Raw genomic sequence first — 27358 nt, 5'->3', positions numbered from 1 at the left:
AAGACAGAAATAGACTTTGCTATATCCTGAAAACCCCTTGCTCAGCCATTCTAGTGATTCGTGCAATCAACCACTCATCCTACAAGCCGTACAGAGATTACATAGCTAGGTTCAAATACTGCATTTTCAACACCAGCACGCTTACTTACCCTCCAATTACAGCCTCTTCCTTGTGCCAGAATCCCTTTGAGAAGTTCTGCCTAACAACCATGACGGCAAACACGATGAGGAAAGGCAGGAAAACATAGAAACTGATCAAAAGTCCCTTCTTATATCGGCCATCACGCCGCTTGACAATCAAAGGTGTGCTCTTATCTGAAAATGGGAAAGTCTCATTTAGGTTTCTCAAAAACAATCACTGACACAGACCAGGGAGTGATTTGGATTACTTTGGTTCTCTAGGACTTCTCAGTTGTACTTTTATATACTGTTAGTTCGTTTTGAATTAATTTTATATGCGGTATATGGATAGGAACAATCTTTAGCATGGAACTGTTCGGTCTCTTAAAGCAGAAAGACTAACAACACTGGGCCAGAAAAGGATGCTGCCTGGAGCTGAATTTGTTTTTACTTTCCTTTTGTTTTATTTTGTTGCTTCAAAAATCTTCATCCTTGAGTTAAATTATCTGTAGTTTTAAAATCAGTCTGTTGTGCCACACATGGCCCGTTTCTGAGCCTTTTCAACTACATTCGTGCAGCTACACTCTTGCCCACAGCTCAGACTCTTCCTCTCTTTCAGACTTCACACTCTTCTCTCCGTCTCTTCCCCAAGTTGCATTCTTCTGTGGCTCCAGTTACTCTAACAATAACTCACTCCCTCTTATTTACTTTTCCTTCCTCTATTTTTTCTTTGTTTAAATAATAACCCATAGTCGATTCATTTCTTCAAAATCTTTCCCTTAGTTACTCGCATCTTAGTCTGTACTGTATTATCTTTGTACTTTTATCCGCCCCCCCAAGTTAGTGGAGATGAATAGGAGATTGTTTATATTTAACTGACTTTTACTATATCTTTATTACTAGACATGGCTATCAATTGTGGCTATTTCTGTAGTTAATATTCTCCTCTGATGGGGCTGGAGAGTCCTGAGTTTGATTCCTGGAAACCACATGATGACTCACAACCATCTGTAAAGAAATCTGGTCTTATGATGTGCAGGTACATATGCCGGCAGAACACTGTATATACATAATAAATAAATCTTTTTTAAAAGTCTACTCCTAGTAGTATTAGAAATCTTGCCTGGGACCCTGAAGGCTTAGTTATAGAGCTATACCTCAGTTTGAGAAAGAACCAGTGCTGAAACCTAGTAATACAGGAACATTGCAAAAGTGGTAACTAAAATAATGTGGGTGATTAAGAAATTCCAGTCAATGAGTCAGATGGAAGCTCTCAGCTTCTGTTTCAGGACCATGCCTTGATTGACTGGTCTCATGCTCTGCCCCTCCCCCATAACGGTTATGGACTACTACCTGCTGGAATCATGAGCCCCAAATTAAATAATGTTTTATAAGTTGTCTCAATCATGGTGTTTTGTCACTAAGACAACTTCTTTGTCAAAAATCATGTAGCTGTAAAAAATATGGATTTAAATGCAGGGCCTCAATTCTATTCCATCAATAAATGATTCTGTTTTTATGCCAGTGCCATGCTGTTTTTGATAAGTTTTGAATCCCTGGCTACTGAAAATCTGCCACTGACAATTTTAATCCCGGGTTACAATCTATGCTGGAGAGGATGTGGGGTAGGGAACACTCCTGCATTACTGGTGGGAGTGCAAACTGGTACAACCTCTTTGGATATCACTATGGCAATCTCTCAGAAAACTAGGGAACAACCTTTCTCAAGACCCAGCAATACCACTTTGGGGTATATACCCAAAGGATGCTCAATCATGCAACAAGGACATGTGTTCAACTATGTTCATAGCAGCATTGTTTGTCATAGCCAGAACCTGTAAACAACCTAAATGCCCCTCGACCGAAGAACAGATAAGGAAAATGTGGTACATTTACACAATGGAGTACTACAACAGCAGAAAAAAATAACGACAGCTTGTATTTTTCAGCAACATGGATGGAACTAGAAGATATCATTTTGAGTGAGGTAACCCAGACCCAGAAAGACAATTATCACATGTACTCACTCATAGGTGGTTTTTAAACATAAAGCAAAGAAAACCAGCCCACAAATCATAATCCCAGAGAACCTACACAATAATGAGAGACATACATAGATCTAATCTACATGGGTAGTAGAAAAAGACAAGCTCTCCTGAGTAAATTGGGAGCAACAGGACCTTGGGAGAGGGTTGAAGGGGAGGGGAAAAGTGGGGGGGGGACAAAGAGAAAAATGTAGAGCTCAATAAAATTTAAAAAATATATAAAATAAAAAAGAATTCTAACTGTACAAAACAGATCAGATAAAATTAAATGGGCAGTGATTGTTCATGACTTTCCACTAAATGTACTTTAAAATGTTTTGGTGGCTTACGATACTCATGATCTGAAGGTATAGAAGATTTGGGTACTTTCCACATTCAATAGAAAAATTAATTTTATTTAAACTTGCCAGAACTGAAGAGACGGTTCAGTGGTCAAATACTTAACTTCTCTTCTAGAGGACCTGAATTTGCTTCTCAGCATGAACACTGGGCCACTCACGTTAGGCCTGTAACTCGAGCTCCAGGGAATCTGATTTCTTCTTCTAGCGATCTCAAGCACCCCCAAACTCACTCTTCTATTTGCCACCTCTCTCATGCATGCGTGCATGCGTGCACACACACATACAAACACACACATGCACACAAACGCACACGCACCTAGTTTTTAAACATGCAACTCTGTTGTAAACTTGAACATTTTCCTATATATCTCTCTGGGGAAATGCAGACTGCAGTAAGTTCTTGTTGTTTCTGAAACTCACATTTCTGCAGAAAAGTATATGCTGCATGGCATGGAAATGTTCCGCAGGCGACAGTGAAACCAGGGGAATAAGGTTTGTTAGATATTCACACTTCTAGTTTAGACTGGAAATAGCCTCATACAGTTCTGTAAATCTAAATGAAGTCAAGCAAAGGAAATATACCACCTTCTCGGTTGTACTTGTTAAAAGTCAAATCCTCAGTGGCCACAAAGACCAGAAGAGATGGTGTGTACTTACATACGTGCGGACCCTACTCTGGACACTTACCCATGGGCAGCCAGAATCCATCGTCTAAGCTCCCTCCGGGAGATGAAGGTGTCATGTCACACTCTGGAGGTGAAAAGCCAGCTTCGCAATGGCAGTTGTTCATATTGTTGCAAATCTAAAACCAGATCCAAATAAAAACTGAGCAACCCAAGGGTTTATATACATAGGCCTGTAATTTATTATTCATAAATAGGATGCGTAAATTAATCAACTACTGTGGTTTAAGTTAAGCAGTTTTAATATGAAAGTAAAAATAGTTATGATCCAATAAATATGCTTGCATTATGCTTTTTAAATCCTATCTTTTGTTCGTTATGTTTCTAAATAGAAGTTATAATGTTTTTGATGTAATTGAAATGACTAGTTAGATAGAGCGACTATGAAGTTAGATAATATAAATTGGTGGCAATTACAATTTATTATTAATTTAGACTCTAAAAACAGCTATGATGGGAAAAAAGAAACTTCTGTGGAAAAATGAAAGAAAACCCCTTGAAGGAGACAGTGGACCAAAGGCAAATATTAGTTCATCCACAAAGCTAGAAAGATTCTTGTGAAAATAAAAGGAGCGTCAAGTGCCCAGGAGCGACGCCAGCGTCAGCCCCAGAGAAAAATGAGTTAACCTAGGTGAATTCCAATTCTGTTGCTACAAAAAGCCCAGGTTTTGAGGAAGACACCGTGCTGGCACATTTTAAGCTGCCAAACCTTCCGACCTCCCATAGCTCGCCATATAATTTCCCAGCAGCTGGGGAGGTTGAACTACCAGGGGTAGGTGTGACTGGTGGAACTGAACCACTAACGACTGAAGCCGTTCCCTTAACAACGCATTCAGCACGTTGGAAGAGATGACAGCCTCGCCAGAATAGGAGGAGACATCAGCTCTCACGCTCTCGCGCATGCTGTGTGGGTACGAAAGTCCCAGTAGTTCTTAAAGAGAAAATATTACCTATGTTCTGCCCCTTGCATTTCAATGCTTATAATTTGGGGAAATGGAATGATTTGAATGTACAATGGCAGCTGGTTTTTATTTTTAACAGTATTCCTTCTGGTTACATGTTATCTGAAAGGCCGTCAATGTCAATCAGCAAGGGCCGCACAGACAACACAGGTGAGGAAATTAACTGAGGTTATTGAAAGATAAACCTAATCCGAGTAGATTGGAAACTCTGGTTTCTTAAATGCCAGATGAGAAGTCACGTGTATATTAAAATAAACGAAGTGTGTGAGCACCAACATTCCCAGAAAGCTCACGGATGCGTGGGGGTATCCCATATGTATGGTGCTTGATAACACATTTACATGTTAATAATCCAACCTTGGGACAATGTTTCACACCGTTCAAACCTTCTCTGCTCAGTGCGCCTGTCACGGTCACGTGGTGCGCACAAATCACGTACATCTGCGTAAATAATACAGCCTGCGCTCCTTATTGAGCTGCAGTTTTCGAAAGGGAATTTCCACCTCAAAGGATTCCGAACCTGGCTATTCTGGGAAAGGTTTATTTCATGTGAACTGAAATGATCGCATTAAATGAAAACACAAAATGGTTACAGACCCCTTGTCCTTGGCACTTCACCTCTGAGTCACACTTCAATTGTCCTCTGTAGGCATGCACACGCAAGCATTCCCCTTTGATGCAAGCCTGGAAAGAATATCAAAGCGGAAAATGCTCAAATTAAGCAACAGCAGGAACTTCAAATACAAAGTCTGGCTGAAAAAAATTGTATTTGCTACAAAATTATGTACAGGGATAGCATTTGCATAAGGGTGGATTTGCGTTTGACAACGTCTAGTCATTCTAAGGAAAGGGTGTGCCCACAGACTTCGTGCGGTTTGCATTTTGAAAACGAGAAGCTGCTTCTTTTCCTTGAAGCAACAGAGCTATCCACGCACACAACAATGACTTGGTATGAAAATGAACGCAGCCAACTTGTGCTAAGAGCAGAGCTCATTGCTCGTATTCTTCCCACTGCTGAAGACACTCTCTCACCTTCTCTCTCACCTGGAGTGCTGTAGAATTCCTCCAGAGACCAGTTTAAATCATCTATGCATTCGGGACTGTATAGACCTATCTTACAGCTTCCCGCAGTGGATACTCAGTGGACATCAGTGTGGACTACCCAAAGCCGAACTGAATTTGAATGTCTTTTGTGCATTTTCTAAGGGGAGCGGCTGACTACACTCAGATGATCTGTTGGAATGTTTCATGTGGGATGAGTGGTCTTTTTTAAACAGATAAACTGAGGCACAATTACACGAAAAGTTTAATGTTAATAAAAGGTGAAATTTGTGAATCAGAAGTGACTTGGAAGCTGCAGGGAAGAAGGACAGGGGGAAGCTTTTCTAGGTGGACACGGAAGGAAAGGAAAAGAAACACTGGATTTGATAGGCTGAAGGTGTCTAGTTCTGTTACTGGTTTTATGCCTTTCCTTAGTCAGATGATGGCAAGTTAGTTAACTACTTCTGCTTGCTTTAGCTTAATGTTTCTATTACAGGCACTTATCTAAAAGAATACCTCAAAGTTATATCTTGCTCATTTTTGCAAATCAAACAAGCTTAATGTCACTTAGAAGCCTTAACTGGCTTTGGACCCTCTGGAATTATCTCTTTCTTCCTTTGTGCGCATTTAAGTGTAATGTCTGCAGAGGCCAGAAGGGAACTAGCAAGAACAGCAAGCACCATTAACAGCAGCTGAGGTATCTCTCCAGCCCTTGGTCAGAAATCTCCAGACCCTATGTCCATTTTAATTTATCATCCTAAAATTCCTATTGTCCTTATTCATAATTCTTTCTCATTAAAAGAATTTCCAAATGAAGCTTAGAAAAGAAAATTATTTTATATTTTGCATATGCTCTGGTGTAGGAGGTTCTTCTGCATTGTGTTGCTTTCGTTGGTTAATCAATAAACAAGGGCAGAACTTAGATAGGTGAAGACAGAACTGTATTCTGGGAGGAAGAAAGCAGCAGATAGAGCTGAGCCGCCATGAAGCTGCCAAGTCAGACATGCTGAATTTTTCCCCATAAGCCACGACCTCGTGCTGACATACAGATTATAAGAAATGGGTTGAATCAAGAAGTGAGAGTTGGCCAATAAGAGGCTAGAGCTTATGGGCCAAGCAGTAACTTAATTAATACAATTTCTGTGTTATTATTGGGGGATTAAGCTAGCCAGGTGGCGGGACACAGCTGGCTCCTCCTACTACAATGCTCTAAGTTATTTGACCAGTCTATAATTGGCATTTATTGTGTCTTGATTTTTTTCTATGCCACTTTTTATTTCTTTTTAAGATTTATTTATTTATTATATATACAGTGTTCTGCCTGCCTGTCTGCCTTCAGGGACAGAAGACAGCGCCAGATCTCCTTACAGATTGCTGTGAGCCACCATGTTTTTGCTGGGAATTGAACTCAGGACCTCTGGAAGAGTAGCCAGTGCTCTTAACTGCTGAGCCATTACTCCAGCCCCCACTTTATTTTTCTTAACATCTAAAAATCAGTTTAACACTACTCTATTAAAATGCATAATGTCTATTACACACACATGCATATGTATGTTCACACTCATAAATCCATTATAAACATAGACTGTGTAAATGCCAAGTAAAAGTGTGTTTACCTTGCCACCACCACAAATGGTGCCATCAAAGACGTAGGTGTCGTCAGGCCCAGAATGCCTTGAGTGTGCAGATATGCACACTTGGCCCCCAATGTAAGTATACTGGAGATCATACTTTTGTGTTCGCACAATTTCTTCATGGTTCCAGTAACAAGCCACTTTCCCACAAAATAAAGCACTGGTGTATAAGGCAGAAAATTGGCATATTATCACTTAACTGTCTTATCCATTAGTTCAATAATAATTCAATATGTAAGGATAATGCAAAACCTTCAGGCAGACTATAATAGTGAGTCGTTGAGAATGCATCCCTGTAAGGACAGGCAACACGTGACCTGCAAACGCTAGGCACACCTCTTTGCACTGCACAAATCACACATGGAAAAGGTACAATTTGTTGAGTGCGTACCTATAATTACAGCGTCCGTGGCAGTTTCCGAATTTGTCATTATGACTGTTCACTTCTTGCATGCACAAATAATTAGGACCCTTTGCATCTGAAAAAAAAAATAAAAAGAATTTCAAGTTTCTCATGCTAAAAAGCCAAAAAGTAATTTACAATACTTAAAAGTGTAGGATATTTATACTGAGATCTTGTAACGGCGTAAACGAATGCAGACAGATTGTAAAAATATATATACAGCTTTAATGGAGAAATAGACTTACAGAACCACCGTTCCCACGGAGACCAGGAAAGCAGAAGCAAGTGTTGCCAGCTTTATAGGTAAACATTAGCCCGAGGCGAACACGCCCCCTAAGGGGTGGGACTTATCCCTACATCATCTCAATGTCTTGAAGTGTAAATGGGAGCAGTGGGCAAGAATGTACCAAAAACTACTCAGGAAAAGAACTGTATTGTGTTAAGAAAAACTGTTGAAAAAAAACCACTCTCTTACCAAAGCCACAGGCTAAAACTCTACACTTCTCCCACCAGTGACCTCAACCCTGACTCTCACATTCTGTGTGGTTTCAATGTTATAGTCGTTTCCTTCTTGACATGGAAAGGATTTGCTTTGATTTGATTTTTAAATATGGGTGTAGATCAATATTTTAAAATAAGGCTACAGGATAGATTAGTGGCTTTAAAATAACAGCAATTCAAAAACAAACAAACAAACAAACAAAAAAAGGAACATCTCATACGTTTCCCAAATAAATCCATGCACTGCCTATCCAGGTCGCGGCAGATTCCACCAAAGCAATAGGCAGTCTTGTTGTTGCAGGGCTCTAGGTCAGCAGCCATTGTGTCGGGAACGCAGTATTCGGAGAATCCATTGCAGAACTCAGGGAAATCACACAGGTCTTTACTTTTCCTACATGGGCGCCCCCGTTCGGCTAACTGAGAGACAAAGAACAGACCACCGTTACCAGGGTGACTGGGTGGGTTCTCCTCTTCCTGGAAGGTAGGCAAGATTACTCTACTCCTTTGAAAGATCATGCCATATGGATTAAAAATCAAGGGAAAGAAAGAGAAAGATGCAGCGAAGTTTCTCTGCAACATAGGGACGGAGCTTGTTTGTGGACCGTCAGGAAAACAGGCTCCCCAAAGACACACGGAACAAGGACGCCACTCACTGCCTTACTTCAACTCAAGGACTCATCATCTTTTCTTGTCTATACACCAGGGGACATCATTATAATATGATGCCAGTTGTTTTCAGAGTGGCCTGTAAGAATGTCGAGGTGCTGGTTACAAACATCTTTATCGCTAGGACCTGCGGGTAAAGCAGCTGGTCCTATTGATGTCCATCATAGCTTTGCATGCACAGCTGTGTCTAAACAAAAGGCATTAAGGAAAACGCTCAGATCAAATCTCTCGGCTTTGGACAAGGTCTGGTAGAAGCTCGACTATTTGCAAGAATGCAAAGAAGAGACTAGGGCCTTCTCCACTTGAGGAGAGTTCTTTGTATGTTTAATCACAGCTGACAAAGTGAGGATGGACTGGTTCAACCTGTTTAGCTCTTCTTGATGAGGCTTTCCCTGTTGACCAGCACTCCGAATTCTCACTCCGGAATGGAAGGGCCCGACTTAGAGATAAAAGTTAAGAAGGGGTAAGTACAAGGTCTGTTGTCGGGTGTGGATGCCCTGTGTGGACCCTTCCATTCAGACACCTTGAAAATGAACAACCTCTGGCTCTAACCATCAGTTCCCAGAGAAGACACCCTGCCAGGGGCAGGCTTCCGTGTCTATCTGCTGCATCCCACTGACTTGCTCACCTGCCCTGGTCCCCTTTTTATGGTTTTCAGAATGGGATTCTCTCTGGCTGTTTTGTCAGACAGACCTTGTTAGTTCTCATTTTTGTTGTACATTATTTGATCATAAAGAACTATGTTCAGACATGACTAAGAAAAATTCATGGCCCAACCATTTTGAATGGTACTGCCTACCACAGCTGGAGATATCTTTGGGACAGATTGAAAGGTGATGAAAAGTAGAGGTGAGGAAGTGATCCAGAGGCTGAAAGTAAGGACATAGTGGAGATTAGAAAATACCCTTACTATCTACCCCATGGAGAAATGACACATTTCCTAGGGGAGAAAGAATGTGCTTCAAAGGGTCATAGTCTAACTTTTAAGACTTAGACCAAATGAGAGCTCTCCAAAGAGAAAACAAATGAAAACCATGTCAGGGATGCTTCCAGAAACTAGGAGAGAAGTGCACTCGTGCCAGACTCCCGAAAGGCCGGCTCTGTGTCTGAGACTCACCTTGCATGTCCTTTTGTCACAGCATGCTCCTGTCCCGCACTCTGCAGGCTTTATCAGAGTGCAATCCTTAGGGTTACAGCATTTTTTATGAGTACAGTCCTAGAGAAGAAAGGATAACCCAGGTAAATATAGGAGTTAGAAATCAGATATATGATTTTTATCTCTTTTCCGAGGCCAGCTGTACATCTCTCTTAGGGTCCTCTTTGTTGTCTAGGTTCTCTGGGATTGTGAATTGTAGGCTGGTTTTCGTTGCTTTATGTCTAAAAGCCATTTATGAGCGAGTACATATGAAATTTGTCTTTCTGGGTCTGGGTTACCTCACTCAATATGATATTTTCTGGATATATCCATTTGCCCGCAAAAAAAAAAGAAAAAATGCTATTTTCAGTTTCCTAATATATACATGTGAGTTGAGAGGCAGTCATACTGCACAGAGTGATAATACCTCATCTAGAAGCCGTAGGTTATCAAGCAAAATGCCCAGTTACCAGGTTTGGAGTAGCTGTCTTTGAGTTGTTGGTTGCTTGTCAGTGGGTCTTATAGAATTCACTCCCCCCTCCCAATACAGGTCATTACCATTGCTCTGAGCTATCCAATAGGACCTGATGGAAAGACCCTGCTTCTCATACTTTGATCAGGAGACATGGAGAAATCAACTCTGACCTAGAAGCTTCCTCCCTGCCAGCTAACTTTCATTGTGTGGGAAGGGGCTTGCTATCCAGGCTGTGATGAAGAACAGCCATCGCTGAAACTTGGGAGCTAAACACTTGGCTTGGTGAGAAACACGTCATGGCATGAACACTATAGGGGTGACCAGCTACATTCTGACTGGGGCCAATGCCTGGTACTGTAATTGGAATCAATAACTCGGGGGTAGGTATGTCATGGGCCCTATGAGAAAACCTATAACTACTATTTTGCCGGTTGGATATAGTATCAAATCACCTTCTAAATATTTCTTTTTTTTAATGTTTTTTTCTCTTTTTTCATGTGGTTTTATCTTGTTTTCTTGGTTTAGGTTTCTGTTGCTGTTGTTGTACTGCCTTTTTACTTATTTTTAAAGAACCTAAAGTTGGGTAGGTTGGGATTAGGAGAGGATCTGGAGGAGTGGTCCTTAATCTGGGGTTACCACCCCTTGTGGGTCAAACGACCCTTTCACAGGGGTCACAATCAGACATCCTGCCTTTCAGATATTTATAATACAATTTATAACAGTAGCAAAATTACAGTTATGAAGATAACTTTATGGTTGAGAGTCACCCCAACATGAGGAACTGTATCAAAGGGCCACAGCATTAGGAAGGTCCAGAACCCCTGGTCTGGAGGGATTTGGAAAAAAAGGAGGAATGCTATCAAAATAAATGTTTTGAGAGATTAAAAAATATTCTGAGATTATAACATCCTTACAACATCTCTCCCTTCCCTTTCTTCCTTTCAAGCCCTCCCATATACTCCCCCTTGCTCTCTTCCATCTTTTTGATCTCTTTTTCCATTAACTGTTATTACATGCATGTGTGCATATGCATATATATTCTTAAATATAGCCTGCTCTGTCTATAGAATGCTACTTGTACTATGTTTCCAGGGCTGGACACAAACCAAGTGTCGGGATGAGCCAGGACAGTTTGACTCACCTCTTCTGAGCCACAGTCACACTCCTCTGGCGCTTCCAAGATATGGTTGCCACACTTTCGAGTTTGGGGCTCCGAGACAACCTGTGGCTCTGGTTTATCCCAAAGGCAGTCTAGTCCAGACTGCGAAGCCAGCTGCTTGAATACATCCATGCTGCAGCTGCTAAAAACCTTTATGCCTTGGGAACGTCTAAAAATAAAAGAATATTCCTCAGATAAATGAAATGCAAACGGCATTCCTTAATAAAGCATATGAATCCCCGAATATTCGCCTTAAAGGAGAGCTGAGGGGGAGAGAGGGAGTTGCCTCTACCTTTAGCACAGGCCATAACCAAAGCAGTGCGTTTCTTTCTCTTACTATTTGTTAGAAACAATAAACAGAGGGTGGGGGGAGGTAAAGAGCTGGACACCTCATCTTCAGGGCACGGGAGGAAGCACCGCATTTGTTTCAACAGAATTGTGCTGCAAGAAGCTCGCACGAAGGCGTGAGTGTGGGGTAGCTGGCCACACCCCCCTGCCATGTGGTGGAGATGATTTGCTCCCCTAGTTTCTCCTATTTTTTTTTTTCTCTTTAGTGCCTGGGGAGAGCCAATCCACTGCTTTTGACTGGATGTGTTTTTGCACATGGCTTCCGTGGTCTCCTTCATTCACCACACGCACACCCCCTTCCTCGCAAAGATTCCTTGCCCTTCCTCCTGACTGAAGCTTCTCTTTTCACCCTGTGAGTTCTCTTAACATTATCTACACATATTTTTTTTTATTTTTTTAAATCTGTACATAATTTTAATTCTCTTCCATCAGCTGAAGATGTGTACATTCTAGAACACTTGTCCTTGAGGCACAACCTGTGCAGCTTATTTAACCTCATAATTGGATAGCCTGATGCACAATGGAGGATAAGCTGGATACAGCAAATAAAACTGGTCAGAAAATCTCAGTATTTAGTAGTGAATTGTGATAGCCAAGAGCCCATGAATGACTCGTCAATGGCTTTCCTTCTCAATGTTGATAAACTTCCGTGGATTGTTGTGAGAACAGCGACCTCCCTCAGACAGTGTTTGCTCTCCCTCAGACAGTGTTTGCTCTCCCTCAGACAGTGTTTGCTCTCCCTCAGACAGTGTTTGCTCTCCCTCAGACAGTGTTTGCTCTCCCTCAGACAGTGTTTGCTCTCCCTCCGACAGTGTTTGCTCTCCCTCAGACAGTGTTTGCTCTCCCTCAGACAGTGTTTGCTCTCCCTCAGACAGTGTTTGCTCTCCCTCAGACAGTGTTGCTCTCCCTCAGTGTTTGCTCTCCCTCAGACAGTGTTGCTCTCCCTCAGACAGTGTTTGCTCTCCCTCAGACAGTGTTTGCTCTCCCTCAGACAGTGTTTGCTCTCCCTCAGACAGTGTTGCTCTCCCTCCGAGGCATCACACATTCACTTTGCAGGGCACATTTATTCATCCATGCTGTGCAAATTGATTGTATACTCTTTTGTTTATTATAAAATCTCCCATTCTGCAAACATTTAGTTTCTGCCCCACATCTCAGGTTCTGTCTCCACCTCTCTCTCACCTCAGGTTCTGTTTCCATTTCTCTCTCTTTCTCACCTCAGGTTCTGTCTCCATCTCTCTCTCTCTCTTTCTCACCTCAGATTCTGTCTCCACCTCTCTCTCACACCTCAGGTTCTGTCTCCATCTCTCTCTCTCTTTCTCACCTCAGGTTCTGTCTCCATCTCTCTCTCTCTCTCTCTCTCTCTCTCTCTCTCACCTCAGGTTCTGTCTCCATCTCTCTCTCTTTCTCACCTCAGGTTCTGTCTCCATCTCTCTCTCTCTCTCTCTCTCTCTCTCTTTCTCACCTCAGGTTCTGTCTCCATCTCTCTCTCTCTTTCTCACCTCAGGTTCTGTCTCCATCTCTCTCTCTCTCTCACCTCAGGTTCTGCCTCCACCTCTCTCTCTCACCTCAGGTTCTGTCTTCCCCCTCTTCCCATCTCCTTACTCTTCCTCTGAATCGGACTCTTTAGCCAGGTTGCTCTTTACTTTGTTTCCCCATGCCCACAATTTTCTCCCTTGTAGTCTAAGTAGCTTCTAAATTTTTGTAACCTTTTCCTCCCCTCTACCCCAATATACACAGCCAAATCTAACTCACAGGTCTGTTGAGTCCTCAAGCCTTCTGCTACTTCAGCATCATTGCATTTCTTCAATAGAAGCATTTCAGCCATGCTAACGCAAGAACCCATCAACCCCCACTCACTCCACATACAAGCAGCACACTTGCCGCTAACTGTTAAGAACTGGTAGGCGTGTTTTCTGTAATACCCTAAGCTCATGCTCTTCCCTGGGCTTCCAATAATTGCACGTGCATTCATTTAAACTGTTTTTAGCCAAGTCCGACTGTGACAGGGTGTAGGTCAGAACACACTGCGAGGGTTTCCCAAGAGTCTACAGAGGTCTGACCTGGAAAAGCACCTTACATTGCTAAAGGATTCATTATGCATGTGCTTCCTGGACAGAAGCAGTTGTAGACGTCATCATACGTCAGTCCCAGGCTAATCCCAAGCAGCTGCGACAGAACAGCGGCAAAGCCCTCCATGGTTAATGTCTTCGGGTGCTAGACAGATAAAGACAACAGAATTATTGTGCCAGTTCTCCTTCTTCTTCCTCCACCTCTTCCTCCTCTTCTTCTTCTTCCTGTTTGCTTTTGTCAGGCTTCGTCTGACCACGGCACCTAAACTACGATGCAAATTCAAGAAATTGGTATATCAAAACTTTCAAGAATGCAAATGTGAGAAAATATGAGCAAGTTGTGATTTTCTTTTCTAAGCACAAATCTTTCAGTCCGAATGGAGCTGACATATAGGAAAAAGAAGATTGCTACATCAAACCTTCAATTTATGGTATGTTACTGAATAAAATTCAAACAACCATAAAGGCATTTAGGGAAGTAGACTAATTTTAGGAACAATTTTTTGAGGATATAATTAGGAAAACTGTAGACCACAAAGAGTTAATGAATGGACAATTAATTTTTACTTTAGAAATTGTCTGAGGAAATTTAAATAAAATTTTTTCTTATAATTGACTTAAATTTAATATCATAGCCAAGTGCAATGGCAAACAAAAGGTCTATGGGATGTAGATGCCATGAAAGGAGATCCCCAGAGTTAGTGAAACACACAGACCGTGATCCCGAGGACAGGAGGGGAACAAACATCTAGAATCTATACAGTGCATACCCAAGGAAGACAGAAAAATAGTCTATATGATAGTAAAAATGGCAGCATGAAATCTTTCCCTACAACAAACTATTCTGAACATAAATGAATTAATATTCCCAATAAAAGTGTGATTTAGCAGAGTGGATTAAAATCAGAACAGCCAAATGAAAAAGAGCATTCATTTAGATTTCTATATTTATTAAATATATATATATATACATTAAAAGCTAGCTAAAAACAAATTCAAGAGCTAAGTGAGAGATTCACAACTGTAAAACAGAAGATAATAGCGGAAAGATTCAGGACGTCATCACCAGCATATCCCCAAAGAATGGGAGCAAAGGTGAAGTTGGGCAAAGAAGATTCTGCCACTGTCTCAGACATCCCTGCTTCAATGCCATGATAAAATCAAAGTAAAGACAAACACACAGAGATATAGGGAAAAAAATTTAGAGACCACATGTCTGACAAAGGATTAATGTCCATAATGTAGAGAATGCCCACAATCCAACAACAACGCATTAAACCACTTAAAAAATGAGCCAAATACTCGAATAGCTATTTCTCTGCTAATACATGCTAAAGTCTATCAAGCATTTGAACTGGAATGACAGCATTGGCGACTGCAGAAACACAATCAAAAGCCATGCACATTCGCCTGTCTCTATTAACTAAGTTAAGTTTGATTGGCTGTGCAGCCAATTATATGTGGTTATAGACTGGTCAAATGTCTACCAAAACCAGTATTATAGTCTCACAATAGATTAACAAGACTGATGCAAAATTCAGCAAGCTGACTTCTAGGCATACTCTGAGACTGACCCAAATTAGGCCCTCAAAGAGATATCTGCTCTATCAGATGCATTGCAGCAGGGTGCATAACAACAAAGACAGGGGAATAAAGATCTGTTGATAGAGTGGATACATTAACTCAGTCATATAAAAAGGAAATTATGGCGTAGTTGCAACTTTAAGTACATTGTATTGCTTCAAGTAAACCCCAAAGTTGCTATAACAATAGAAACAGAACAGAGTGAGCATCACCTGGGACAGAGGAAGGGCTACTTGATTGACATGGAGACTCATCTTTAAAAGGTGAATGTATCTGGGGACTTATTTTCCAATCAGATTAACTATTTTATAACATTGAAAGCCTAAAACAAAGTTATAAAAAATTGCCAAAAGTATACAAAAAAAATTCTCTGTCTTTTTATTCAGGAGACAGGGACAACAGAAGGCATACCAGAGCGATTCCTGCTGTAAACTTTGGGTTGCAGACCATCCCGTGATATGTTGCTCCCACATAATCAGGATAATCTTTATACCTAAATTAAAATTTTATGTCAGTGCACTTGTTTCAAAATGTCGCTAGAAAGGACATTTAAACAATGGATTCTGAAAGTTCCATATCTTTAAAACATGGTATCCATCATACATCATGCTTTGTGCTATGAATAGTTCATTAAGTAGTTAAAAACACAAATAACATGTCCGCCATACTTCCCAGGAACTTAAGTTTAAAATGATGATGCTTAAGAGTCCCTAGAGGAGCCTAGTGTTTCCATACCCTGTTCCTCAGGATCCCCATCACTGGGTGGATATTGACTCTAAGATCTTAAGGCCAGTGTATCTGCTGTTGGGCTTTTCATTTACTGAACAAATCTTAAAATTGTAAACAGCATTGAACTAGAGGAGAGACGGAGAGAGAGAGAGAGAGAGAGAGAGAGAGAGAGAGAGAGAGAGAGAGGTGCACCAAGAAAAAAGAGGTGTGTGTGCAGAGATCAGCCCAGTAGGGCTGCCTTCAAATACCCAACCCTGGCCTTGAGCCTAGCAGGAGGAACAGAAGACGTGCGGTTCCTCTTATATCTCTGGAGATCTTCGTGAGTAAACTTCTCATATTTACATGTACCATGATTGACTGAATAATGATAAAACCTGCATACAGACTTTAGAAACACCCAGAGCAAGTAGCTTAAAACTACATCTTAGGTCACCATGGAAACACTGGAGCGTAGCCCCAGGTGCAGGGAAGAGGCCGGTCCATTTCAGTTATTTACTCCCCCCCCCCCCAGCATCATGGGCAATTATTGCACTTATAACGTTAACACCATGGTGTTGGTGCGACCATTTCACGGTGAGGGCTTTGCAAACACAGAGGCCCTTGTTCACTCTGCTGCTTTTCATACCTGGCCTTGGTGCTGAAGTGCAGGGGGGATGGGTTCTGGAGGGGGGGACTGCATTTGGTTACTGGTCACGTCTTTACATTTTGCTTATGCTGACACAATTACACACGCACGACTTTGACAGTTGACATTAAACAATTAGTCAAGTCCCCATCCGTGGGGAATAGGTACTTACAGGAGTAAGTACGTGATTGCCTTAGTGCTTTCTGGTGGCTGCTTTTGTTTCCACAGCAGAAACCTTTGCAGGACTTCATCGGCGTCCCCATTTGTTTCGATCTTATTTTCATCTGACCAGATCTCTAGGGACGTTAGCATCACTGTCATCTTCAGCTGGGAAAACATCTAAAAAGAGCACACACTTCGGCTTGGGTTGTCAATCATCCTGCCGTGTCTGTAAATGCTGGGATTAGCACTTTTAGCGCTTTGAGGAGATAACCCAGATCCTGGATCCAAGTGCCGGGAGGAATAGGCATCTCACAAGAGCACACAGACTGTGTTAGTGGGTTAGCATTAGCCTCTTACGTCATCGGAAACGGAAGTACTCACAGTGTTAATGAGACCAAAGATATGAACAACTTTCTGAATGGCGAGTTCCATCTTAGAGCCCATGTGGTCGAACTGAAAGGCAAGTTTGTTTCTCAGTTACTCATACAACCAACAAACAATCACTCTTTAATAGTGATATAAAAGTGAAAATAATGCAGTATTCAGTTGAAGAGGCAAAGTCAAAATATGTTAAAATTGGTTGTCAATGAATCCTTCCCGTCTTAAACTTTTCCCGATTATTGCCTTTACATAACCCCAGAGTCTTAACAACTAAGACTATAACAGGGGTATTTGTGATTAACTTCCTTTTTATGGGCACAGGAATTAAGACAGGATATGGTAAAGTTCCAGAGCACATGACCAATAAGGGCACGATCTAGGAGTCCAGTGGCTGATCTCAGGAAGACAGCTCATCCCTACCATGGCTTTATCCATGACGATCTTCACATTCAGAGTCCTCTTCATCAGTGTTATGTTCGAACCTTTCTGTGAAAGAATAAAAACCCCAATGTAATAAAACCTTCAGTCGGGCATGTACACAGCTGATCGCGGGGCTAACTTAGAAGTGTTTACAGTACTCATTTTAGTAACCTGGGTGATAGATACGCTCTCTAGTCTTGGGATTCTTTAGAGTAAAATGCTCTAAAGACAGCTGGACTGGAAAGAAACTGCTCAGTCTCATCATGTGAACAAGGAAAACCATGGCTGTTTTAAAGGTTGTTTCCTGTTCATATTTTTCTATCTTTGCTGAATGTCTTTCATTGAAGATAAGATGGGTATGGAATTAACTCATTATTTGTTAATAAAATCAAATATATTAGCCATATTATGTCTTCTTACTGATTTGGTTTGTGGCTTCTTGGACATTTTCTTTGTAATAAGGCTTACTTATTTCAACAAACATTTACTATTCAATTACATGAAATGTGCATACATGTGCACAAATATGTAGATGGAGTTAGCTTCTGTAACCATAGAGGTCAGTTAGTCCAATGTCTAGACCTCTCCAGAAACCTGGAACTGTTCCAGGTCCAGAGCTCTCAGCTGGAGACCCAGAAGGACATGACACTGAGGTTCTAGTTGGATCCAAAAAACTGTACATGAAGAGTACTGCATCCCACCACAGCACCCAGCTGGAGAAAATAATATTTTGGTCCACTCTTATTTTCACTTTTTCTTGTACACTCTTTTACATAGCATTTTAATAGATGTATTAATACTTGCCAGTATTATTTAATTTAGAAAGTAATGATTGAAAAATCAGCAAAAATATGAAATTATATCAACATAAAAAATGAAAATTTTAAAACAATAGCCACAATTAGATTATTTTTCCTTAAGAAATCCTAGACATTTATGGTGAGGAAATGAGAGCAAATACACCAACATTCTCCGCACATCTTTAGAAGGGGAGATTTGAGCCGGTTTCTAGTTATTGTATGACTTATTTTTCTTTCAAAGTTTGTAGCAATGGAATGCTTTTTTACAAAGCAAATATATTGACAAAGAAAATACAAAGTATCAGTAAGTAAATCCAGAACCAATTATGTTAATGGTATGCAAATTCATACAAATAACAACTTCGTATGTCTATACAAACTCCTCATATAATAACTATACAAACTATTGCAACAAGCTTGATTTTTTTAAAAAAAATATGTCTACTTGTTATTTTCTAAAGACTATCCGAGGAAACAAATGAGTTCTTAAAATAATTACCACACCACAGTTTAACTTTGTTGTCCCAATGTACCCAGTCTCAAAATTTCCATCTAAGTAGCAGAGATGAAAGCAAGACTCACCTCTGGTTTTACAAGAATTCGGTAGGATGGACTCTCATGCTGGGGAGTTACGGTTTCTTTTAAGGGTGAATAATCAATTTTATTATTCTTTACTTGATAAATCATGTGTTCAAATGTAGCTGAAGATTCTAGAGGCTCAATTCCGTAAGTGATGTTGTCTAACTGCAACAAGCCCCTAGATGTACAAAGGGAAGAAAGCACAATTAGTATAGGCTTCCCCTGAGGAACCACACTAAAAGCATTTTCCATAAATTCCTTATCTAACCTCCAAGAAGCACTCAGTCTTACTTGGATTAAGTTTCAAACCCAATGTTTTACCTATTTTCTTTCCATTATGGAATTTAAGAAAAGTTGTAGTCCGATGTGACTAGAAAATGTAAATCCTTTCCCTGCCCATGGGAGCCTTTTCTGCTTAAGTTTTATGATGGCAAAATACAAAGAAGCCCCCAAAAGTACATGAAAGGACAAGAGAAAGAGATAGGAACAAAGGGGCTGTATAAACAGGGCCACCACAGTCTACAGGTCTGTGTTATTATTTTTGGGCCTCATTCTATCCTCACAGATGATGGTTGACATACAATCTTAGTTCACACTTCCAGAATGGTACCTGAGACCTGAGCAAGTGCTGAGAGTCACAGTGGATGCTGGAATCTCTGCAGCGTGTCCTTGATAAAAGCAATGGCCCTAAAAAGAGACAGAAGAAATATTCCATCTGATTCCCAATGGAAACCCGGGGTGGGGGGAGTCATTTCGACTTCCTGACAAGAGCAAGCATCCACCCACATTCAGCCATTACATCATGTGTCCGATGTCCAGCGTCTTTCCCATCACCCCACTCATCCACAATTTTGTCCCTAGCCTAAGTGCCTTCATGATACCTTGTCATTATCACCACAGTTGGAAGGAAGGGACATGTGAGAGACTGGAGGGGGAAAAGGGAAGGGGACAAGTGATATAATAATATTTTAATTAGAAAAATGCAAAACCAATGTCTAACAGTGAAATATCATGTTAATTCATACATGTATAGGAATATATATATATATAGTCTACATATAAATGGATGCATAACTATTTCTAAATCTAAAACTATGGATATATAAGGGGGAAACAGCACTACACATGCATACACACAAAAAAAAATCTACACAGCAGAAGTCTAAACTTACCTTCATTAAAGAAGAATGTGGTTGCAACGTTCCTAACTTGGTATGCAAATATGCCAGAAAACGTGGATGCAAAAATGACCTATTTCAATAAAAATGAAATTTCATTGTAATATATCATTAATAACAATATATAGAATTAATAGTTCATTAACAATAAAAACTTCCAGGATAATTAAACTAAAGTGTAAATTTTACCAGCCCAAATACGTGAAAAGTAAACAGACTTGTCTTTTCATTATCTAGCCTGTGTTCTAATGGTATATTAGATACATAAAAACTCAAAGATGCCAGTTAGGACCAAACCCAAGGACCAATATGGGGTTCTGACAAATTACATATAGCAAACTGGTGCTCACACCCACTCACATCTTCTCTTCTCAGCTTCAGCTTCCCTGAACCACAAATCAGTCTCAAAGGACGATGACTGTAGCATTTGCTAATGAGTAGACTGGGTTGTTTCTAAAGCAACATCAGATGGTTTTCACAAAATTACAAACCTCCTCAAAACACTTGCACCTGTTTCTACGTCATCTTCTTAGAACTCTGTTTAGTTCCATGCCCCATTTTTCAACTGCTGTTTTCTTGATATTCAGCTTTGTTTGTTTGTTTGTATTAGCTATTTCTATAGCCTAGTCACTAATTGTCAGTTAGATATGTAACTGGTAAATATTTATTTCCCACTCTGTAAGCTTCCTCTTCACTCTAGGGACAGTGTTCTTCATTTGTACAGAAACTTTAAACTCATGAAGTCCTATTCATTAACTGTTGGTTTTAATGCTTCAAACTATTAGCACCCGTTCAGAAAGTCCTTTCCTGTGCCGATGAGTTCAGACAGTCCCAACTATTCCCTCTATCAGAATCGGGGTGTCCATCTTAGACTGAGATCTGAAAGCCATTGATAGTTGATTTTCTGTGGGCTGAGAAATAAGACTCTAGCTTCCGGCTTTTACATATAACCATCCAATTTGACCAGCAACATGTGTTAAAGATGGTGGCTTTTCTCCAAAGTGTATTTGGGGCCTCTTTGTCATAGATCAGGTAGCTTTAGGAGTATGGACTTATGTCAGGGTCTTCACCAGATAAACGTAACAGACTTCGACAGAAAATTCCACCAGACACTAAAGAACATACATTTCCTAAGCAGCCAATAGAACATACTCCAGAATTAACCACGTGGAAGAACACAAAGCCAGTTTTAACAGATAGGAAATGGAGATGGCCTCCTGCATTCTAGTTGATCCCAAGGGAAAAAAGGCAGGCATCAGGAACGGAAAGTAGAGAAAGCACACAAACTCACGACGGATTACACAGTCATTGCATTGAGGAGGAAATGTAAAATTCCTGAACATAGTAAGTGAAAATGGAAGCACAACATGGAGGCAGTCATACAAGTAAGTCTAGTATTGAGGGTCTACGTCAGGAAATTTGAGAGATCCTTAGTAACTGAATGATTGCACCTCAAGGCCTTGGAAATAGAAGAGCAAGCAATACCCCCAACCCAGATAAGAAGAGATAATCAAAAGCATGGTTGAAATTAGTGAACTAGAAATGAAAAAGATAATATAAAAAATAGTGAAATGAAGAATTGGTTTTTGTAAAACCAATTTTGTAAAACCAGTTTTTTAACAAGACTGACCAACATTTGGCCAATTTAACCTAAATAAATAGAGAAGGCATCCAAATAATAAAACTGAAGATGAAGTGGAAGACATTATGACTCTAAGGAAATTCAGAGAATCTGAAGAACACAATTTTAAAAATCCAAGTGCCTTGCTAACCAATTATGCTACTGGAGCTTCAGTACCAAACTGGAAACCTAGAAAGAAATATATGTGTTTCTGAATTTATATGGCCTGCAAAAGCTAATTAGAGACATAGTCCTGTAACATCCAATGAGATAGAAACAGTGATTAAAAACCTCCAAAATTAAAAAAAAAAAACTGGAACTAGATGGATTCAGAGCAGAATTCTTTCAGACCAAACTAACTCCAATACTCCTCAAATTACTCCTTAAAATAAAGGGATATTTTTGAACTATTCTTATGAAATAAGTATTGTTCTGATGCCAAAATGGACATGAAAAGATCCAGCACCAAAAGAAAATTACAGGACTTTCTCTGATGAATTTGGATGCAAAAAAATCTCAGTAAAATATTTGGAAACCAATTTAATAGTACATAAAAAGATCACCTGCTATGATCTAGTCAACTTTTATCACATAGATTCAAGAATGATTCAATATACACCAACCAATAGACATAAACTACCACATAAATAGACAAATCATCTCACTAGATGTATGAATGCCTTCGATAAAAAAAAATGCAACCTTTCTTCTTGAAAATAGTTTTGGGGACTCTAGGGATACAGGGGACATAACTCTACACACTAAAGACAATTTACAGAAAGACCACAGCCAACATCTTGCTAAATGGAGAAAAAGTCAAAACATTTCCACTAAAATCAGGCACAAGACAGGGCTATCCACTCTCTTCATCTGTGTTCAATATAGTGCTTGTATTCCTAGCTAAAGTCATAAGACTACTGAAGGAGACGAAGGGATACAAATTAGACAGGAAGAAGTCAAGACAGCCAGGCAGTGGTGGCATACACCTTTAATCCCAGCACTCAGGAGGCAGAGGCAGGTGGATCTCTTGAGCTTGAGGCCAGCCTGGTCTACAAGAGCTAGTTCCAGGACAGGCTCCAAAGCTACAGAGAAACCCTGTCTCGAAAAACAAAAACAAACAAAAAAGACAGCTTTTGTTTTCAGATCCTGTGATTGGATAGACAAAAGGCCCGAAGAATTCCATCAGAAAAACTCCACAACTGGTAAACAGAGTCATCATTTAGCATGTTACAAAATCAACACCAAAAACAAACAAATAAAAACTACAAAAAGTAACCTCCTATAAACAAATGGCACCAAGAATAAATTAGTGAAATAAGACCATTAACAATAGCCTCAAAAAATCTTTCAATAAATCTAGCCAAAGAAATGAAAGACATGTACAGTGAAAATTTAAGACATTAATGAAAACAATACCAGAAAAGAGAAAGACCTTCCAAGCTCATGGATTGGTAGGATTACTATGCTGAAAATGATCATCCTACTGAAAAATTTTACAGATTCAACATAATCCCCCTCAACAGTCCAACACAATTTTTCACAGAAATTGAAAAAAACAACTTTAATTTTTATATGGAAAGACAAAGGACCCAGGATAGTCAAAACAATCCTGAACAATTAAAAATCAAACAAAGCTATAGTAATAAAAACAGTATGGTACTGGCTCAGAAACAGACACAAGACTCTTCTAAAACCTCTACCATGTGACTAGGCTTCTCTTTGGCCAAAGTCAGTATCACAGTCACAAAAGAGCGATGTAATTTGTAGGTCTCAGGATGGAATGAAACCATCTCAGCTCACTCAGAAAGCTTTACATGGCGCTCAGAGCATTAATCAGATTGTTTGGATCTGTGGTATTCCCCAGAGACCATGTGCCAATGCCAAGCCTTCAGTCCCGAGGGCTTTTGAGATAGGACAGAGCCTTTTGGAAGTGGGCCTTGTCCTTGTTTGGTTTTTGTTGCTGCTGCTGTTGTTTTTGCTCTTACTAATATACTATTTACATCTATTTAAATGCATACTAAGTGTTTTGGATTTTTGAAACATGGAGATTCAATGTGGTGTAGAGGAGCCTGACCACACTTTGATTACAACTGTGGATTGGGATGCATAGTCAGATGTAGCAAAGAAAGCAAAATTGGTATATCACCTTCATCTCCCATGTGCCTTAGACAAAAAGCCTGTTTGAGCATGGCAAGATTCTAATTGTTAATATTATTTTCAAAATTCATTGAGACAATCTCTGTTAAACAAAAAAACCTCTTATTACCTATTACACTCTACACTACAAAATTCTATATTGAATAATGTTATCAGATATATACCCATACTAAGAAAGTATACCCTGCACACCGTCAACCAAGAACTGATGTACACATTTGGGGGGGGGGACTTTTTATAAGTTTCTGTAAGTTTTAAATAAAGACAAAATATAGACAGGGATGGAAGTTTGTATACAAGGTTAATGCCATTCACAGAATAAAGGGAGAGAGGAGGGAAGTCAAAACTATATTGAAACAAAATGGGAGAAAAATAATTGTGGGTCGGTAAAACCTTTTGAACATAAGAGAAATGTATAGTGTAAGCAAGAAGCAGCTGCACTTGAGCAGGGAACATAAGACAGAAGGGGGCAGGGGCCTGGAGCTGGGGCAGTGAGGGGAAGGAGCTGGTTCCAGGGCACTGAGGGGAGGGAGCTGCACTGGGGCAGTGGGGGCAGCAGTTGGTGCTGGGGCAGTGGGGGCTGGGCACGTGGAGAGTGCAGAACCTCATTGGCTACAGCTGTAGGGGAGCAGTCTGCTTTGCCCCTGTGATACCACACAATTGGTGTCAGCTCACTCAAGATTCATTCTCTCTAATCAATGGCCGCTGCAAATGTGGTCTGAGTTTTCAAGTTAAGCCACACTTTAGAATTTAAACAGTCTACCTGATTTCCTAGGCTGGGATATTTTTCTGGCCTGACTTCCAATTTTTTAAGGCTTATGTAGTATACTAAATAAGATGCTTGAAATCCTGTAGCTATGCAAAACAGTGTACACAGGTGCAAAGTTACATGTGGGCAGGTAGCAACTGTACCTTTCATGACTGCATGCGTGGATATGCTTTAAGGACTTTGGTCATTCTCATTTACCAGATGTGTCTTAAGACATCATTAACTTAGAATGTAGAATATTGGATTTAAGATCTCCATTGTGCATGAATATTAAAGACAGAGCATGCTGGGCGAACGGGGTCTTTATGCTCAGCTTAGGGAGTGGTTGAAGAAGGGCAGCTGGAAACAGCTGTGTGGAGCAAGCACTTATGAACTTACTGTTTTTCAAGATGGAATGTGTACGCTTTGCCCTCAATTCTGATCAAGTAACTGACCTGCAGCAAAGTGCCAGACAGAGAGAGAGAGAGAGAGAGAGAGAGAGAGAGAGAGAGAAAACGCCATTATTAGAAATGTCAGCTCCTTAAAAAGTAACAAGCTATGGTTTATGTATAGACACATTTTATAGGACCAGACATTAGAGCCTATATATCCCCAAATTAAATGACTCCACAATATAGTATCTACTATTTCTCATGCTTTTAACACATATATACCTTTCCCAGTTCGTGCTTTATTCCCTCATCCCAAATCCCCTAATCATTTTGCTATTGAATTAGCAAAATTACACACACACAAACCCCCAAAACTATAAGCTACATTTTCCTCACCTACCACTGTCGCCTGTACTGTCACAAATAAAATACAAATGCCCTCTACTACAGATTACTGTGCGTGTTTTCTCTGAGTTCAGTAAGCCGTGCACAGCAGCGTGGGGACCGGAAGCTAGAGTGGTTGAGTCTCACATGAAACAGTAGTGCGCAGCGTTCATACACTACTTGTTAAAAGAGAGAGAGCTAGGATATTTGCCCCTCCCCGGACCACCCGTCTTTAGATCACTCAATTGGGCATAAACAGAATTTTAAAGAGGCTGTGTAGGAATTCACTGATGTGGGCCAGAAGCAAAGTCCTAATTAATACCTGTCATTTCCCCCAAAACCCAGTTTCTTAATTACATGTGTTTCTGGCTCCTTGGCATCCTTGATGTTGCTCTCGATTTTCTGTGGCACTATGATCCGCAGAAGAGGCGTTTCAGAGTCTGCAGAGAGGAACACAGTGAGGACATCCCAGCGCAGCAGTAGACATCCTCTCTTGACTAAGCTCTCCTTTAGCCAATGGGAGAACACATGGGACATGTGGGTCCCTCTGTCTATCTAACTCCCTCTCCATCATCTCTGTCTCCTCCCACTTTGCGGACCACTTTGCGCATGTTCTCCTGAACATTGTATAAAGAATAAGGATCAATGGGCTTTGGGCTGAGTCCTCCAACCACCGGACAGAGGTGGACCCCAAGACCCTGGAACTGGGTGGGCTCTGGGCACCTTGTTCTGAAGCCAGCATGGCAGGGGGCCTGTCGACAGGTGGTCCTCAGCCCAGCAGCGTCTTCACTTACCCTGGTCCGCAGTGATGAGTTGGCCCAGGCATGAGAGGACCAGGAACAAAGACAGCATGGTGTGGCCGCTGGCTTTGCCACAGTGATGGCAGTTGGTGCAACGGTGGTAGCAGCGGTAGCTCGCGGCCCCTGCGCCTGAGCTCTTGCGAAGCAGGAGAGGCAGAGCCAAGCAGGAACAGGAAGTCCAGCAACGTGGGCCCTGCAGCAGCTCTGTGCCTCAGGGACCAGCATTTTGCCCGCAGATGCCGCAGGATGCCTGGGAACCTTCCCACATGAGGGCAGGACTCAGGAGGAGTTTTGCATCCTTCTAAGGCATAAGCAACGTCTCCAACCACCTAATAGCAGGTTTTGTTTTGTTTTGTTTATTCTGAGTAAGCTTTGGTTTGCATGCCTTTACATGCAGTTTTTAACATGTAAAATAAAATTAATACCTTTCCCATTTTGTAAAAGGAAACAGAAAATAAAAAATCCAAACACTTTTCTTCATTAATTCTTATTAAACATCTAACCGGCTTAAGAGATAGCTGCAGGAGCTAACTATTAATAACAAGAAAAATTGGACCTTTGCTTACAGAAGAATTTGCTCTTGTTTGTGTTATATATCGTATTTATTTTAATGTTTCAGTATTTCATAAGGCCAGATGGTTTTCATATTCTGAAAAAATAAATCACCTAATCATTGACAGTAAATCCTATATAAGGGCTTTTACATGGTTGCTCCTAAAATAAGAACTTCCTGGCTGGTACCTTCATACATTTTTGAAATTCAAAATAGGCCAGGAAAGTTATGATAGGTGCTAAGTAGTTATTCATGATTTTATTATATCCTATGGATGCTAGCAAGGTAACCAAAATCAGAAACAAGTTTATTGTTCAACATTGTTGGTGCTTTCACCCGATTAACAAAGATGCCCTTCAAGGTGTTTGACTACAAACATTCAATTATTTAAATGTAGCTCAATCTTGAACTTTTTGAAGGCCAACAAGCAATAGGCATGGAGCATCAAATATGATAAATATTGCATTTGTGTCTGAGTCAGGTACAAATAGGAAGGCAGATGTGTGCAAAAGGTGCCCTTCCTAAAAATTATGTGAGTCAAGTAAGATGTATGATGTTTTGTGTGAATGCATGGAGACAGCTTCTTTTTTTTTTTCCTACGTCGCTCAATAGTGACTACAGGAAGGATGTCACATTTATGACGAGGCATAACCCAATTAG

The 27358-nt window shown here is 40.5% G+C and overlaps 1 protein-coding gene across 1 annotated transcript; it reads right to left on the bottom strand.

Moving 5' to 3' along the window:
• Positions 1-66: 66 nt before the first annotated feature.
• On the bottom strand, positions 67-26197 carry LOC121462141 (A disintegrin and metallopeptidase domain 3-like). The gene is made up of 20 exons (XM_041673557.1): positions 26140-26197; positions 25703-25785; positions 24969-25024; positions 20038-20116; positions 19476-19552; positions 18869-19043; positions 17487-17552; positions 17067-17138; positions 16696-16862; positions 15581-15662; positions 13594-13730; positions 11148-11334; positions 9514-9612; positions 7952-8147; positions 7218-7305; positions 6809-6986; positions 4749-4835; positions 3194-3308; positions 150-315; positions 67-79 (listed from the first exon to the last, which is right to left on the bottom strand). Exons 1-20 carry the CDS (start codon positions 26195-26197, stop codon positions 67-69), a joined length of 2181 nt encoding a protein of 726 aa, XP_041529491.1.
• Positions 26198-27358: the final 1161 nt, after the last annotated feature.

The sequence above is a fragment of the Microtus oregoni genome, unplaced genomic scaffold, assembly GCF_018167655.1.
Source record: "Microtus oregoni isolate MIOR12 unplaced genomic scaffold, Mior012 000024F_ref0000369, whole genome shotgun sequence".
Lineage (NCBI taxonomy): Eukaryota > Metazoa > Chordata > Mammalia > Rodentia > Cricetidae > Microtus > Microtus oregoni.
This window is presented reverse-complemented; position numbering and strand designations above follow the sequence as displayed.

Coding starts and splice junctions, on each gene's coding strand:
- LOC121462141 (XM_041673557.1), bottom strand. CDS start 26,197: ATGCTGTCTTTGTTCCTGGTCCTCTCATGCCTGGGCCAACTCATCACT. Junction 19,553..20,037: donor CACATTCTTCTTTAATGAAG/GTAAGTTTAGAC, acceptor GTCTCTTTTTAG/GGCCATTGCTTTTATCAAGG. Junction 17,139..17,486: donor TCGTCATGGATAAAGCCATG/GTAGGGATGAGC, acceptor CTTGCCTTTCAG/TTCGACCACATGGGCTCTAA.